This window comes from Eutrigla gurnardus (genome assembly GCF_963514095.1).
Source record: "Eutrigla gurnardus genome assembly, chromosome: 11".
NCBI lineage: Eukaryota > Metazoa > Chordata > Actinopteri > Perciformes > Triglidae > Eutrigla > Eutrigla gurnardus.
In genome coordinates this window covers 16,860,006-16,877,088 of record NC_139925.1, presented here as the reverse complement: position 1 = coordinate 16,877,088, position 17,083 = coordinate 16,860,006, and the positions used below count along the sequence as shown (strand labels likewise).

The following is a 17,083-nucleotide window of genomic DNA, read 5'->3' as shown; positions in this document are numbered from 1 at the left end:
CGCAACTTTTAGGCTCCGCCTCCTGTTGCTCCGCCTGCTCTCGTCTACTTTCCAGGCGAGGCGCAGTTCATCTCGAACTAGCCTATAGGCTCTCGGCAAATATTTGCCAAGAGCCAATGAAACGCTGCGTTATCGTCTGACAGCCAATGACATTACGATTCTAACGACATATAGCAAGCTTCAGTGTGAGGCTGATACTCATGTCTTCGGCGTAACACAGGAAGAGTTTTTTCAGTGTTTACAATTGCGCGTACACGACAGAAGGCTTCTATTTACCATTATTTCGGATTGTTTTTAGTATTTTTTCACAATGCCTAAAGCAAAAAGAAAGACTTGGGATACCATGGAAGCCATCGATGAATCCGGGGGTGCTAGTGATTGGTGAGTATCTAAATACTAACGCATTGAATACTATTATAATAAGGAGTAGGCTCGAGTTTCCAAAATACAACTGTCATGTGAAATTGTGGGATATGTTTGATTCACATTTACATTTAGGTCATTTAGCAGACGCCTTTGTCGAAAGCAACTGAACAGCTACTACTTTACTCAGACGGGGACCTTACACGTGCTTTTATTGTCTAGCTCTTACTTTATCGGCTTTGATTTTTCAGCCAGCCAATGTATTCCTTTGTATTTATGAATGCTATTTAGCAGTGTAATAGACAGTGTGACGTTTGCTGAACAACTTCTACTTTACTCAGACGGGGACCTAACACGTGGTTTTATTGTTTAGCTCTTACTTGATCGGCTTTGATATGTTGTGGTTTCTTTCTTTTGACAAATGTACTTATTGTAAGACGCTTTGGACAAAAGCGTCTGCTAAATGACCTAAATGTAAAGTCCATACTTGGGGAATACAAAGGTGTTTACATGGAACAGTAGAGTTCTGAAAGGGGGGGGGGGACAATAATGTGCTAATTTACATTACTATGGTTACCTGAAACTGGGGTGGGACGCAGATAGTAAGTGTTAATTTGCAGCAGAGTGGAGACCTGATAATGGGGGTTGCAGTCACTGCAGCTCAATCAGTGGGTCAGTAAATAAGATAGCTAATGGTTGATTACTGTGATTTTTTTACATGTGCCGTGGATCAGCCCTACATCTTCATCTGGTGATGACTGGGAGCCAGAGACGACACCAAAGAAGATGCGTAGCCATTTTTCAATGGCCACCCCCACACCACAGAAGAAGCATAGTCGTCTTTTAATGTCCACACCGAAGAAGGAGCCTAGCCTTTTTCCCACCACCTCCCCCACTGCTACTGTCTGCAAGGCCTCCCCAACCGCCTACCCAGTTTGCAAGGGGAGTGCAAAGAAAAGAAGAGGGAGCAGTTCTAAACACAGTGCTTCCAACAGCAGCTCTAAGGACAAATGGCACGATACTAGTGTGGAAGATGTTGAGCCACCACAGCCAGCCTTCAGGCCTGTCAGAGCACCAGGACCACAGGTGTCGTCCACTTCAACCTACAGTCCACTAAAGTTGTTTCAGCTTTTCATGTCTTCCAAAGTACTGAAAACGATCGTGACCCACACAAATGCCTATGGTTATAGGAAAAAGATGGCAAGGCCATGGAGTATGATCTCATTGCAAGACATGTACTCTTATCTGTCACTTGTGATTTACATGGGTCTCATCACATGTCACTCATTTACTGACTACTGGAAGAGGTCCAAGCTGTACAGTCTGCAATTTCCCACCAAGGTCATGTCATGCAGGAGATTCTTGGCCATCACATTCGCGCTCCATCTCAGTGATCCAAATGTGGATGCTGAGAATGAGAAGAAGAGAGGAACACCAGAATTTGACCGGTTGTGCAAAATCAGGCCAATGTACGACAGCATTAGGGAAGCCTGCTTAACCAATTTCCAACCATCACAGAACATCGCGATTGATGAGAGAATGGTGGCATCAAAGGCCAGAATTTCGATAAAACAGTACATGAAGGACAAACCTACAAAATGGGGATACAAGCTGTTTGTCCTGGCAGACTCCCAGTGTGGTTACACCTGGAACTTTTTTGTGTATGAAGGAAAATCCCCTGCCCAGGAGGGCAAGGGTCTTAGCCATGATTCTGTCATGACCCTTCTGGAAGAGAAGCTTTTGGGCACAGGCTACAGGTTATTTGTGGATAACTTCTACACAAGCCCCACACTTTTTAGGGACCTCCTCCAAAAGAAGATAGTGGCTTGTGGCACTATCCGGTCAAACAGGATTGGCATCCCAAGACCCATGATGGACGCCAGAGGAAGTATTCGCTGGCTCAGAGATGATGACCTGCTGTTTGTGCAATGGAAGGACACACGGGAAGTATGCATGTGCTCTACCATGCACAAAGCCTACACAGGAGACACTGTCCAAAGGAAAGTGAAGGGAGATGATGGACAGTGGAAAATAATGGATTTCCCTGCTCCAGCAGCAGTGAAGGACTACAACAAGAACATGGGGGGAGTGGATCTCTCTGATGCCCTGATTGGGTACTACAACGTGATCCACAAGACAAAGAACTGGTACAGGACTTTCTTTTACCACTTTGTTGACATTTCAGTTGTGAATGCCTTCATCATGCACAAGGAGATGTCCAAGACAAAAAAAGAAAGACCTCTTAGCCAGAAAGCATTCCGGGAGAAGCTTGTCTTGGAGCTCTTCAAGCATGGATCAGACATCTCCGCTTCCACTCTACCACCTCCCCCTGCTCCTCCCGGTGCTTCGCACAAACCAATGTACATCAAAGAAGACAGCACGACTGGTAGGCGGAAGTGCAAGCACTGCCATCAGAAAACTCCCCTGAAATGTGTGTCCTGTGATATACCCTTGTGCCTGGTGCCGAAGCGTGATTGTTTCAATGCCTGGCATGATCTGAAAAACTTGTGAAGCGATATATTTTATGAACAGCTCATTCACTGACCGGCTTCAGGACCGGCAGCTCCTCCTTACTGTTTGACCACTGTATTTCCATTTAATTTGTAGTTTTACTTTTTTGTTTTTTTTCAAACATTTGTAACATGATTGAAAGAAATAAAAATGCGGAAAACGCATTTGAAAACGGATGCTTCTCTCGTAAGTTACAGCAGGCTTTTATGGTATTACATCATTCATGAAAGTGGGCTTGAACAAATTTTTATACCTGCATTCTTAATTCTTTAAAGCTTTTTCATCAAACTATGTGATACAAGCTCAAATATCCAGGTCTGTGCTTACAGGCTTCATTTTACTTGATGTATATATTAAAAGCTTGAGGTCTATTGACTTCATACACACAAGGAAAGAAACGGCTTGCTTCATTTTAAAAGCGTTTTAATGTTTTTTTGCACATACCGGTATGTAACAGAGATTGGGAGAAGTCTACGGGTGCAGATCCAACTAGCAGTGACCCATGGTCCACAACACACTGACTACCTCACCTACAAACACCTGGCCCCACCCACCCACCCCACTGTGGCATTATTGATTGTGCAATATGAAGAAAGATCTTGTTACTATGGTTACAGTGACAGAGGAATGCACAATATATTGACCAAATTGCCAGAGAATGTGGCAATTTGCTTATGATAAGGTGCCGAATAAAAGGCTGCGCTAGTTGTGGTGAACGCTGACATCACCTGTTGTTTTCTTGTCATAAAAAAACAAACATTCACCATAACAGCACTATTACGAAGAAAAGGCATTAAACAAATTCAACCATTTAATTTTGAAGCATATCAAACAAACTCAGGAGTTCCTTTGAAGGCAGTGTTGATCTTTCCCACCGTGAGTATTCAAAATGGCCGCTGCGTTAGCCAGCCGGACTGATAACGTCGCCGGTCTGTTCGTTCAGTAGAGCTTTAGACATGTTAGTAAGCTAGCTACTTGGCTTTCGAGTGAAATATGTTCGTAATTTTAATTTAATGCCACGGTTACTGAATTACCACGGAGACAACCAACAGTTACCTTAGTGACCAGACACTGTCCAATCAGAAGTCAGCGAGGCTCAACCAGTTGCAGCAGCTTGTCTGTGGAGCAAGGTGTGAACGAATGTTTGTTTCCCCCGACTGAAGAAGAAAAGATGATGATGATGAAGAATTTGTTTTACATCCCTGTCTCCCCTCCCCCTCCTCCACACTGTACTGAAACTAATCCAGTTGGAAGCCGTTCTTACTGTCTACCTTCCAGGTTGTGTATAATACTACTGCTACTGAGAGTTAATATATGAGTGCTACGGGGGCGACGGAGGGTGCCTGCTGTTAATGATCACTGTAGAAGATGATGTACGTTGTTGTCTTTTAATGTTCAGAATAAACTCCAGTTGGACCAAGACTGCGACGGTCTGTGTTGTTGCTTTCTTTGGCAAATCATTTGAGTTTGAGCCAGCATGCTCGCACATGCTAAACATGCACAAGTTAAATCTGTTAACAAACATATCTCATGTGGTTGATCATATTAATAATAATCACCCAGATACACATTTAATACAGCATAACTGCCAAACTTCACATACTACATCAACAGCAGATACACTACTATACCATATAATGTTTTATATACATGTTTTATATACATACATTATGTTCATACATATATTTAGTGTCATGATTGTTCCTTTATATGTTTATATTTATTTGACCTTTTCTTTCTTCCCTTTCTCTTATGAAGAAACTGCAGCTGTGCATTTTCCCGAGGGGTTACCAAAGTATTCTGATTCTGATTTCCACAGATATTTATGGACAAATATGAATACAAACTACAGATAACCTACAGATCGCGTCTAACAGGATGTAACTTTTTCTATGACTTCCTGTCAAATCTTCGAAGGCTGATTGGAGCGCAGCTTTTAGGCTCCGCCTCCTGTTGCTCCGCCTGCTCTCGTTTACTATCCAGGCGAGGCGCAGTTCATCTCGAACTAGCCTATCGCATATTTTCCGAGAGCCAATGAGGCGCTGCGTATCGTCATACACATCGAGCCAATGGCAGATGATTACACTTCTGACTGACAGGTCTTAAAGCCAATGAGATTACGATTCTAACGACATATAGCAAACTTGAATTCAGTGTGAGGCTGATACCTCATGTCTTCTGCATAACACGGGTAGAGATTTTTCAGTGTTTACAATTGCGTCTACACGACAGAAGGCTTCTATTTACCATTATTTTGGAGTGTTTTTTTTTTTTTTTCACAATGCCTAAAGCAAAAAGAAAGACTTGGTGTACCATGGAAGCCATCGATGAATCCGGGAGTGTCAGCGATGATTTGCTAGATTGGTGAGTATCAAAATACATTCAAAACGCATTGAATAATAATATAATAAGGATTAAGCTCGAGCTTCCAAAATACAAGTGTCATGTGAATTTGTGGGATATGTTTGATTTACATTTACATTTAGGTCATTTAGCAGACGCTATTGTCCAAAGCGATTTACAATAAGTGCATTTGTCAAAAGAGAGAAACAAAGAAACCATCATTGCCGATAAAGTCAGAGCTAAAAATAAATAAATACATGTGTTAGGTCCTCGTCTGAGTAGCTGTTCAGCAAACCCTATACAACAGTGCTATGATCAAAGTGCTATAGGTAAGGGTTTTTTTTTTTTTTGTGGACCTAACAATTGGTTTTATTGTTTAGCTCTTACTTTATCGGCTATGATGTGTTGTGGTTTCTTTCTTTTGACAAATGTAGGCTACTTAGGCTAGGACGCTTTGGTCGCTTTGATCGAAAGTTCTGTGCATTGTGTTGTGAGTAGGCCTATTTATATGTGAGGTCTGGTTAATACAAACATAGAATGATAATACAAATATACTGGAAAAAAAGAATGCCTTCCACATGTTGCCTTGCGTGTGTGTGTGTGTGTGTGTGTGTGTGTGTGTGTGTGTGTGTGTGTGTGTGTGTGTGTGTGTGTGTATATATATAAAAAACATCCTCTTTGGTTTGCTGCTGTGTTCTATCGCTTGAGCACTATAGTCACGTTGATTTGGTTGTCCGACTTGACGGCATTTGGCTGCCGTCTCTTAGAGCCCGCCCCCTCAGACACCTGCAGCTCTCGTCGGCGTGATAAGTCAAGTCAAGTCAAGACCATCCCGAACAAGCCTACTATCTCAGGGTGGAAAAGAAAAAAACGGCACCCCTCCGTTTCGTGATCGTTTTCGTGTGGACGGCGAAAACGAATACCCTGACGTCATCGCCCAGCTCCTCGACCCTCGAGCCTGACTACTTCCCCCGCGACTTCTCGTAACAACAACGGCGGCCTCCGTGCTCGTAGCAGATATTCAGCTCGTCTGTACGTCGGCGTATATCAGGGCCACTGTATGAAAAAAAACGGAGCCGAGAGAGGGGGGCGATATTCCGGCGAAAAAGCTACTTTATTACGATGCTAACAAACAACCGCTAGCTAACTTCCCATGTAGGCATGTAGGCATTTATTTGTCTAATTAATCCATCCCAACGTGTGAGAACGCCTCGTCAAGGTCCTTAGGGTGACGGCTGTTGATGCTTATTGTTGGTTTTATTTATACGGTCCAAATTGTCATCTTATGGGTGTTTATTGATCGGGTGGTCGGGCGGCGATTAGCCGTAACTCTCACGTGTTGCCGTAACTCTCACGTGTTGCCATAGCAACGGCAAATATCCGGTCACACTCCGTCTCTTCTTCCGCATTTTTGTAGCAGAAACAGCGCCACATATAGGCCTGGAATATGTACTACAGCGCGCTGAGTTGTTTTCAGTGGATTCGTCTGTTCTAAAGTTTGCGAAGTTCGTGGAATAAAGCCAACCGGCTGTTACACCGGATACCTGCCTCCGCTTCTGGTATGATCGCCACACTGGTGTCAGAAGTGACTTCGGACGTTAAATAAGGATCCGGTCGGGAGCTAGCCTAGCCACAGCAGAAGATTAGCCATCTCGCTAGCTGCACGTTATGGAGGACTTCGGCGGGACAAGAGTGAAGGAGGAGAGGAGAGACGTGGAGGAAGGAGCCTACGGTTGGTCGGGAACCGCCAGCGGGTACGAGAGAGCTGCACGTGAGGCGAAGGAGAGCCGGAGAGAGACGGTGGTGGAAATAGCTCACGAGTCGAGCATGACGCCGTCTTTCACGCGGCGCAGCAACCCTCTCTCTACCGGAGAGAGAGAACAGCGCGAGGTAAACAGCGTTCATCTTCCCGCTTCTGTTACCTCCGTTAAAACACCAAAGTACTCTGGCAGGTCAGACTGGGAGGCTTTTCATGCACAATTTGAGTTGTTAGCTCATGCAGTGGGGTGGTCGACAGAAGCTAAAGCCCTACAGCTAGCACTCTGCCTCACTGACGAAGCGCTGACTTGTCTCCTACTGCTCACCCCCGAAGACAGACACTGTTACACGGCTTTAGTAGGGGCCCTACAGAGGCGTTTTGGACAATGTTTACAACCAGAGCTCCTTCGTAATGAACTAAATAATCGATGCAGAAGGACCGGGGAGCCGTTACGTGTACTGGCCAACGACATAGAGAGTCTGACCAGGCGGGCTTACGCACACATGCCACCGGGGGTACAGAGCGAACTAGCCCGTGACCAGTTCATCCGAGCCCTTTTCCCCTCTGAACTGCGGGTTCAGGTTCAGCTGCAGCACCCACGGACCTTACAGTCAGCCTTGGAGATGGCTGCAGAGAGGGAGATCGTATGGGGAGTAGCTGCAGGGAGCAGCGTAAAAGAAAGCCCGCTGGCGGTGAGGATGGCAGCCGGGGGCCCCACAGTGGAGGAGAAACCGGCCTGGGCGGCTGAAATGACCGAACTGATCAGAACTATGTCACTACAGCCCGTACGACGGCCGCGGCCAGGGCCCAGAGTCTGCTGGGAGTGTGGACAGCCAGGGCATTTGGCTAGAGAGTGCCCTAAACAGCGCCCGGCTCAGGGAAACGGCTCCGGGTCCGCGTAGAGGGGAATATGCGGACTCCACCCCCTTCCCCTACCTCCCAGCCAGCCTCCACAGCAGACGATGACACCAGCTTGGTACCTGACATCTTAGTGGGGCGTGCCTCGGTGGGTGAGTCGTGCTATATTTCAGTCACTGTGGAGGGTGTACCATGTCTGGCTCTAGTAGACTCTGGGGCGACACTTTCCTTGGTGAGACCTGATGTGGTGCCTGGGGGGACCCAGTTGGAGCCGACCGCCAAGTGGCTGCGCACCGTCACCGGGGAACTAGCTCCCCTGACAGGAAAAAGCAGGTTTTCAGTGACTATAGGGGGGTGGGCGGTACGTCACCTGCTATGGATAGCTGCCGTTCAGGAACCCTGTATTCTGGGTTTGGACTTTCTAAAAGCTACAGGATGTGTCCTGGACTTTGGGAGGGGCCTGGTGAGTTTCCGAGGGGGACCAGTCGTCACTATGTTGCCCATAGACACCCTTGTCACACCCCCTGTCAGACTTTTCACACCGGCTGGTGAATCAATAGGGGCAGCTCTCAACATCACCCCGGCCACGTCCCTCCCTCCTGCCACTCCCACTCGGAGTGTCGGCCCCTCTCTCACCTCGACCCCCCCATCAGGTGCGACCCCCCCCCTCTCACCTTCTCCCCCTCTTCTTACAAAAGCCTCACAGCTGCAGCCCAGAGGAACGGTGGAGGCTGGAGTCAACAGCGCCCCTTCAGGGACCACGTCCACCGTACACGCGACCACGTCCCGGTCACTTTCGACCAATACAGAGAGAGAGGGGGAAATATCGGCTGTGAGAGATATATGGAGGAAGAACTGTGGCGGCCTGGACCCTCAACAGCAGGAGGAGCTGTGGCAGCTGTTACTAGAATTCAAAGACAGCTTTGCCATGAGCGACGAGGAGGTGGGGGTGACTCACCTAGTACATCACGACATCGACACGGGGGACGCACGCCCCATCAAGTGCCGGCCTCGCCGCCTCCCCCTGGCTCGTCAAGAGGCTTGCGATGAGGCAGTTCGTAACCTACTGCAGGCAGGCATCATCGAGCCCTCAGACAGCCCCTGGGCCGCCGCCGTTGTCATGGTCCCCAAGAAGGTGAGTGGTTGGAGGCTCTGTCTGGACTACCGGCCGGTGAACGGGATAACCCGGAAAGACTCCTACCCCCTGCCGCGCATAGACGAGTCTCTGGACCTGGTCTCCGGGTCCTCTTGGTTCTCCTCCTTGGACCTCCGCAGCGGCTATTACCAGGTTCCCCTCTCCCCGGAGGCAAGACCCAAAACAGCGTTTTGCACAGGGCGGGGGCTGTGGCAGTTCAAGGTCCTTAGTTTTGGCCTTTGTAATGCCCCGGCCACCTTCGCGAGGTTGATGGACAGGGTGCTGGCCGGGGTCCCCCGGCAACAGTGCCTGGTATACCTCGACGACATCCTGGCTCATGGAAGTTCCTTCGAGACAGCTCTGGGAGCCCTGCGTCAAGTGCTGGAGAGGATAAGGACTGCTGGCCTTAAGCTTCACCCAGAAAAGTGCCACTTCATGCAGCGAGAGGTAACCTTTTTGGGTCACAAGGTGGGAGAGGAGGGCATTGGCACTCTGGGGAACAAGGTGCAGGCTGTCACCGATTGGCCAGCACCCACCAACCAGAAGCAGCTGAAGAGCTTCTTGGGCCTAGCCTCGTACTACAGGAGGTTCGTACGGGGCTTCTCCTGCACCGCTGCCCCCATGTTTCAGCTGCTACAAAAAGACTGCGACTTTCTCTGGACCGAGCAGTGTCAGGAGGCCTTCACCAGCCTTCAACGGGCTCTGAGCGAAGCCCCGGTTCTTGCCCCAGCTGATCCCTCCTTGCCATTCCTCCTGGATACGGACGCTAGTGGCTCGGGGGTGGGTGGTGTGCTGTCCCAGACTGGCCCCGATGGGGAACGGGTGGTGGCATATTTCAGCCGAGCGTTCAACAAGGCTGAAAGGCGCTACTGTGTCACCCGCAGGGAGCTCTTGGCTGTAGTGCTGTCCATCAGGCATTTCAAGTACTATCTGTGCGGCCCACTGTTCAGAGTGAGGACAGACCACGCGGCTCTCCAGTGGCTCATGACATTCAAAGAGCCAGAGGGACAGGTCGCCAGGTGGATAGAAGAGCTCCAGGCTTTCAACTTCACCGTGGAGCATCGGCCGGGGGCCCGCCACACCAACGCCGATGCCCTGTCACGTCGCCCGTGTGCCGCGGTGGGGTGCCAGTATTGCGAGCGGAGAGAGACTCGTGAGAGAGAACTGCAGGAGGAAAACGGGGGCTGTGCCGCTGTGCGTCGGGTAGAAGAACTCATCTGCCGCGAGCTGCAGATGGTCGACCCAGCTGAATGGAGACAGCAACAGGAGCAGGACCCCGACCTTAAACCTGTGCTACAGTGGGTGGAGGCTCAGCAGCAGCCACCATGGGAGGAAGTGGCAAGGTTCTCAGCAATAACCAAGGGGCTGTGGGCCAAATTCAGGGCTCTGCGGCTGTGTCAGGGGGTACTACAGCGGGCGTGGTCACAACCAGCAACAGGAGAACAGAGATGGCAGGTCGTGGTCCCCCATGGCCTGCAAGAGGCAGTGTTGGAGGCCATGCATGGAGCTGCAGGTTCGGGGCACTTTGGAGTGACTAAGACACTTAGACGCCTTCGCCAGAGCTTCTACTGGGGCCAGTGTCGGCGGGACGTAGAGGACTTCTGCCGCCGCTGCGATGCCTGTACAGCACGTAAGGGTCCCCCCGGTCGTTCTCATGCCCCGCTCCAGCAGCATACAGTGGGAGCCCCCATGGAGAGGGTGGCGGTGGATGTAGTAGGGCCGCTGCCTCGCTCCGACAAGGGTAACCGCTATGTACTCTCGGCCATCGACTACTTCACTAAATGGCCCGAAGCTTACGCTATTCCCGATCAGGAGGCAGTGACGGTGGCCGATGCGCTAGTGGAAGGCATGTTCAGCCGTTTTGGAGTGCCGGAGACCATTCACAGCGACCAGGGGAGGAATTTTGAGTCCCGGGTTTTTGCCTCTATGTGTGAGCGCCTAGGGATGCACAAAACCCGCACCACGCCCTTGCACCCTCAGAGCGATGGCTTAGTGGAGCGGTTTCATCGCACGTTGGGCCAGCAGCTGGCCATCATCACGTCACAGCACCAGCGAGATTGGGACGACCACCTACCCCTGGTGCTCATGGCCGCTCTGCCATGCAGGAAACCACCTCCTGTACGCCCTCTCTTCTCATGCTGGGGAGAGAGCTCCGTACCCCTGCCGAGCTGTCGTTTGGCCGACCACCAGACTCCCCAGAGGCCCCCCCAGGTCCAGAGTATGCCAGGAGGCTGCAGGACCGCCTGGATTTAGCCCACGCTTTTGCCTGGGACGCCAGGACCCCCACCCCCAACTCCGCCAGAGCTCACTCTGAGGCCCCCGTCAGGCCCAGACCCAGCTGAACCACCCCCCTCACCGTCACAGTCCCCTCCTCACGGGGAGAGCAACTCAGCCCCTGGTCCAGGTGCTCCAGCCCAGGAAGGAGGGCGGCCCCGCCGTCAGAGGAGACCCCCGGGGCGTTACAGGGACTTTGAAGACACTCTCTGGGAAGAGGAGTAGTTAGGAGTGAGACCCGAGTTCTTAGAAGGGCAAGAATGCGCCCTGGGCTCACTGGAAGTGATGGCAGTCTGCCCAGATCTTCCTAGTTAGTAAAAGAAATGTTGGACATTAAAAAAAAAAAAAAAAACATGCACAATTTGAGTTGTTTTATGCTCATGTATTTTTCTGTTCTGTAGTCGCTGTTAGTCTCCTCGAGGGCGAGGATCTTTGTGGTGGGGGGGTAGTGTAGCGACCCTGGTATGTGTACTAGTGAGTGACAGCGCTGTAGTCCAATCACAAGCAGGGTTACTAGGTCCAGCAACATGGGGGCTTGTGATTGGGGGAGGTTGCGCAGTGTGTGTGGGTGTCTTCCTGTGCGAGCTCCGAGTAGGAGTGTGTGAAACGTGGGTGTAGAGCGATACATGTGTGCCTTGTTAAGCTGTTGTAAAGTTTGCGAAGTTCGTGGAATAAAGCCAACCGGCTGTTACACCGGATACCTGCCTCCGCTTCTGGTATGATCGCCACAGTACATGTCATTCATTCATTCATTCATTCAAGTGTCCTTTTTGTTCCACATCCATCTGACCATGCATGTCCATAAAATTGCTCATTCATGCTTCATTCTCACTCACTCACCGACACCAAGTGCAGTCTGGTTAAATTTGGCAGTTAATGCATTCGTCCATCCATCCTATTTATAATCCGTATGAAGCATCAACCATTACCATTCATTAGATTATATCTATAGATCATAGCTTCTTTTTTTGTCTTTAAAAACAAACCAGACTAGAGCAGAGCCACGCTTCAGAGCAAAGTTGAATTAAAAATGTTAAAAGACATCAATGTTAAAAACCCACGTTTCTAGCGGGAGCATGTGCTGCTTCCACCTGCAGCACTACTGAGTCCCCAAAATGATTTAAACTTAGGCAAAATTGGCTGCGGATGGGAGTGTTTGTATGTAGTAACAGGCATTATTAATCAGCCTGGCTCTGGTCTAGGTGGGTCTTTGTTCTAACCTACAATACTTGCTCCGACTGTGAGGAGTCTCGACCATCTGTGTGCGTGTATGGTAGTAGCTAGACAGTAGTAGTGTAGATATACTACTACTAATCTTCACATTTATTAAATGTATTTTCTCTTCCTGTTTCCCAGTGCGAGTTTAGATACACAAATATCGCATTTGTCAATTGCCGTATTTTATTTTGAAAATTGACCGGATTGTCTCGTGTTTCTTTGTGTGATTTCCTGCCAGAATTGATGCAATCGCTCGCGGCACGCGCAAAAAATAGAGCAGACGCCGAAACGATCGCTTCACGGCGCGGGACGGCCGCGCCTATTCGCGGCGCTTCGCGTCTGGTGTGAACTACACTATCTCTTAACAAGGGCGCCGAAAGGAAGCGGGCGCTTCCATGGCCGGTGTGAACCAGTCTCTCAGCAGCAGATGCACCTTTTTTTTTTGTGGGGGCACTCATGCCGCCCCTTCACGAATGCCGCCCTGGGCGGCTGCCCATACTGCCCAGATGAGAAACCGCCCCTGGGGATAGTATTTCTGAAGCCGATTGCAACCTATGGCTTGAGTCGTTGTTTTTCTGACTTGTGCCGCCTTGTGAACGAGATCAGTTTTTGTTATGTATATAATTATTAATAAAGTTTAAATAAAAATTAAAAAAGCAGTCCAATGTATATGTTTTCCAAGGTATCGGGACTAAAGATAAACTTAAAGGTAAAGGTAAATCTGTGTCGTTTCCACTAAAAGAATGTGACTTGTTGGAGATAAATGGTATTCCTGTAAATTCACATATTTGGGTATTGTGATGAATAAAAATGAAAAAATCTGAAACAACTCAAACCTCGACCCAATTGTTGAACAGATTAAAAATAAATTTAACATGTGGTTAATGAGAGATCTTTCATTGAATGGCTGAGTTTTACTTTCCAAGGCTGAAGGAGTGTCACAAGCCGTTTATGTGTCTCTGACTTTGGGTTTATGTAATACAATATATAAAAAAAACTATAAAATTGTATTCAATTTTATATGGAGAAATAAATGTCATTATCTAAACAAAGAGGTATTATGTAACACGAGACAAAATGGAGGCCTGGAAGTCCTAAGTTTTGAATCATTAAATAATACATACAATTAATTAATGAAGATGATAATATTTGGAATGCTTTCCCTAAATTCAAATTCATTAATTCAATTGGAGGTCTCAAATTCTTGCTAAAATGTGATTATAACCCTGATAAATTACCTGTGAAATTAGCAAACCAAATTTTACACTTTTTTTGCAGGAACTTTATCAATACAGCACCAACATCAATGGACTTCAATTACCAAAGGCTTTAAAAACAAACTATTTTGCAGACATTTTTATTTAATTAATGTTTTTTTTATTCTCTTTCTCTCTCTTTGTATATTTATACCTTTATTTATTTTCTCTCTTCCCCTGGCTCGACAGTTTTTGTTATGTATATAATTATTAATAAAGTTAAAAAAAAAAAGAAGATACCATAGGGGTATTCCATCAAACTCGCTAAGCACAAAGCTGGGCTAATTTCGATATGCCTCGCTAACTTTAGTGAGAGTTGCGTTCCTTCAACGTGACTTGAGGCACTCTCCGCTAAGTAACCATGGGAATTTATCTGACCAAACTAGCTTGCTCCTAGGCAGGCTAACCATCAGGCTTACTTGAGGGGGGTTTCAGAGAAGTCCGTCTGTCGGAAACAACTGTAATAGCAGAAGGTTCCGCCAAACCTAGTCCTCGTGATTTCATCACGTGAATGACCAAAAATGACCAAAATTACATATATGAAGTTCAAACAGACTATACTTTCATCAAGTGTCTAAGAATACATGCTTGCAATTGTGGCCGGCTGTGTGCGATGCCGGCACATTAAATCTACACTATCCTCACGTTCATGAAGTCCTTGTCAGTATTATATTAGAACATGTTACTCTTGACGGTACTTACACATTTAATCATTAATTTTTATTTATCACTACAGTATTCCCTTTTTTGGTTATGATGGGTTTGTACTCGTCGTACAGTTCCATCAATTTTTGCTCTGGTCTTTTCTGCCATTTTCTCGATGATTCGACATTCGACGTTCTGGGCTGGCTTTATATCCCATGAACGTGCGTAACACACGACAACGTTAACCTGGCTTCAATTAGCCTTAAAAAGGCGCGGCTGAAATGCGTTAATGGAATGGGTTTAGCCGCAAGTGGAAGTTGGCGTTAGTTCTAACCAGGCTTAACCAGGTAAGCGCTGCCTTAATTAGTGAGTTTGGTGGAATACCCCTCAGGGCTTCGAAGAAATTGCGTTTTCTGCGATAGCTTGTAATATCAACCGCCGACAGCACAGTTTGTGTCATATCACCGAAACCAAAAACTCTGTTTGTTTGTTCATATGGTCTTCCAAACACTGCAAAATGCCCAACATGTACACCAACACTACTCTGTCTAACTCCTCGAACGCCACCTTTGTCTGTATGCCGCCAGATAGTTTGTTATCGTTTTTAAGTAGCCGTGTACCGGAAGTAGTAGTCTTGTAGTTCCAACACCGTCTTGTAGAAAGGGCTACAGCGCCATCTAACGAAGCGGAGCCAGCCAGGTCACTGACCATTATCGGAATTATTTTATTTAAATTGATTTTAAAGAATCAATTTAAATAAAACCGTCGAGTGGCAACGTATTTCTTGGAAAAAAACAATAGAATCTTACAATGTGACTGCACTGGGTCAGTAAATAAGATAGCTAATGGTTGTTTACTATGATTTTTTACATGTGCCGTGGATCAGCCCTTCTTCTTCATCTGGCGATGACTGGGAGCCAGAGACCACACCAAAGAAGATGCGTGGCCATTTTTCAATGGCCACCCCCACACCACAGAAGAAGCATAGTCGTCTTTTAATGTCCACACCGAAGAAGGAGCCTAGCCTTTTCCCCACCACCTCCCCCACTGCTACTGTCTGCAAGGCCTCCCCAACCGCCTACCCAGTTTGCAAGGGGAGTGCAAAGAAAAGAAGAGGGAGCAGTTCTAAACACAATGCTTCCAACAGCAGCTTTAAGGACAAATGGCATGATACTAGTGTGGAAGATGTTGAGCCACAACAGCCAGTCTTCAGGCCTGTCAGAGCACCAGGACCACAGGTGTCGTCCACTTCAACCTACAGTCCACTGGAGTTGTTTCAGCTTTTCATGTCTTCCAAAATACTGAAAACGATCGTGACCCACACAAATGCCTATGGTTATAGGAAAAAGATGGCAAGGCCATGGAGTATGATCTCATTGCAAGACATGTACTCTTATCTGTCACTTGTGATTTACATGGGTCTTAACAAATGTCACACATTTACTGACTACTGGAAGAGGTCCAAGCTGTACAGTCTGAAATTTCCCACCAAGGTCATGTCATGCAGGAGATTCTTTGCCATCACATTCGCGCTCCATCTCAGTGATCCAAAGGTGGATGCTGAGAATGAGAAGAAGAGAGGAACACCAGAATTTGACCGGTTGTGCAAAATCAGGCCAATGTATGACAGCATTAGGGAAGCCTGCTTAACCAATTTCCAACCATCACAGAACATCGCGATTGATGAGAGAATGGTGGCATCAAAGGCCAGAATTTTGATTAAACAGTACATGAAGAACAAACCTACAAAATGGGGATACAAGCTGTTTGTCCTGGCAGACTCCCAGTGTGGTTACACCTGGAACTTTTTTGTGTATGAAGGAAAATCCCCTGCCCAGGAGGGCAAGGGTCTTAGCCATGATTCTGTCATGACCCTTCTGGAAGAGAAGCTTTTGGGCACAGGCTACAGGTTATTTGTGGATAACTTCTACACAAGCCCCACACTTTTTAGGGACCTCCTCCAAAAGAGGATAGTGGCTTGTGGCACTATCCGGTCAAACAGGATTGGCATCCCAAGACCCATGATGGACGCCAGAGGAAGTATTCGCTGGCTCAGAGATGATGACCTGCTGTTTGTGCAATGGAAGGACACACGGGAAGTATGCATGTGCTCTACCATGCACAAAGCCTACACAGGAGACACTGTCCAAAGGAAAGTGAAGGGAGATGGACAGTGGAAAATAATGGATTTCCCTGTTCCAGCAGCAGTGAAGGACTACAACAAGAACATGGGGGGAGTGGATCTCTCTGATGCCCTGATTGGGTACTACAACGTGATCCACAAGACAAAGAGCTGGTACAGGACTTTCTTTTACCACTTTGTTGACATTTCTGTTGTGAATGCCTTCATCATGCACAAGGAGATGTCCAAGAGAAAAAAAGAAAGACTTCTTACCTAGAAAGCATTCCGGGAGGAGCTTGTCTTGGAGCTCTTCAAGCATGGATCAGACTTCTCCGCTTACCCTCTACCATCTCCCCCTGCTCCCCCTTCACCTCCCCCTGCTCCCCCTGCTCCTCCCGGTGCTTCGCACAAACCAATGTACATCGCAGAAGACAGCACGACTGGTAGGCGGAAGTGCAAGCACTGCCATCAGAAAACTCCCCTGAAATGTGTGTCCTGTGATATACCCTTGTGCCTGATGCCGAAGCGTGATTGTTTCAATGCCTGGCATGATCTGAAAAACCTGTGAAGCGATATATTTTATGAACAGCTCGTTCACT

General features: G+C 47.7%; 2 protein-coding genes across 2 annotated transcripts; both read left to right on the top strand.

Annotated features, from left to right (window-relative positions):
* The first annotated feature begins 211 nt into the window (after positions 1-211).
* Positions 212-3,048, top strand: LOC311021441 (piggyBac transposable element-derived protein 4-like). The gene is made up of 2 exons (XM_084022010.1): positions 212-381; positions 1,098-3,048. Exons 1-2 carry the CDS (start codon positions 311-313, stop codon positions 2,872-2,874), a joined length of 1,848 nt encoding a protein of 615 aa, XP_083878136.1. The 5' UTR covers positions 212-310; the 3' UTR covers positions 2,875-3,048.
* A 2,048-nt stretch (positions 3,049-5,096) lies between these two features.
* Positions 5,097-16,825, top strand: LOC311020491 (piggyBac transposable element-derived protein 4-like). The gene is made up of 2 exons (XM_084020540.1): positions 5,097-5,238; positions 15,249-16,825. Exons 1-2 carry the CDS (start codon positions 5,156-5,158, stop codon positions 16,759-16,761), a joined length of 1,596 nt encoding a protein of 531 aa, XP_083876666.1. The 5' UTR covers positions 5,097-5,155; the 3' UTR covers positions 16,762-16,825.
* Positions 16,826-17,083: the final 258 nt, after the last annotated feature.

Bases quoted from the DNA above. Each gene is read 5' to 3' on its own strand.
- LOC311021441 (XM_084022010.1), top strand. From the start codon at position 311: ATGCCTAAAGCAAAAAGAAAGACTTGGGATACCATGGAAGCCATCGAT. The intron at 382-1,097 runs GTGAGTATCTAA...GCCGTGGATCAG, and splicing joins TCCGGGGGTGCTAGTGATTG to CCCTACATCTTCATCTGGTG.
- LOC311020491 (XM_084020540.1), top strand. From the start codon at position 5,156: ATGCCTAAAGCAAAAAGAAAGACTTGGTGTACCATGGAAGCCATCGAT. The intron at 5,239-15,248 runs GTGAGTATCAAA...GCCGTGGATCAG, and splicing joins AGCGATGATTTGCTAGATTG to CCCTTCTTCTTCATCTGGCG.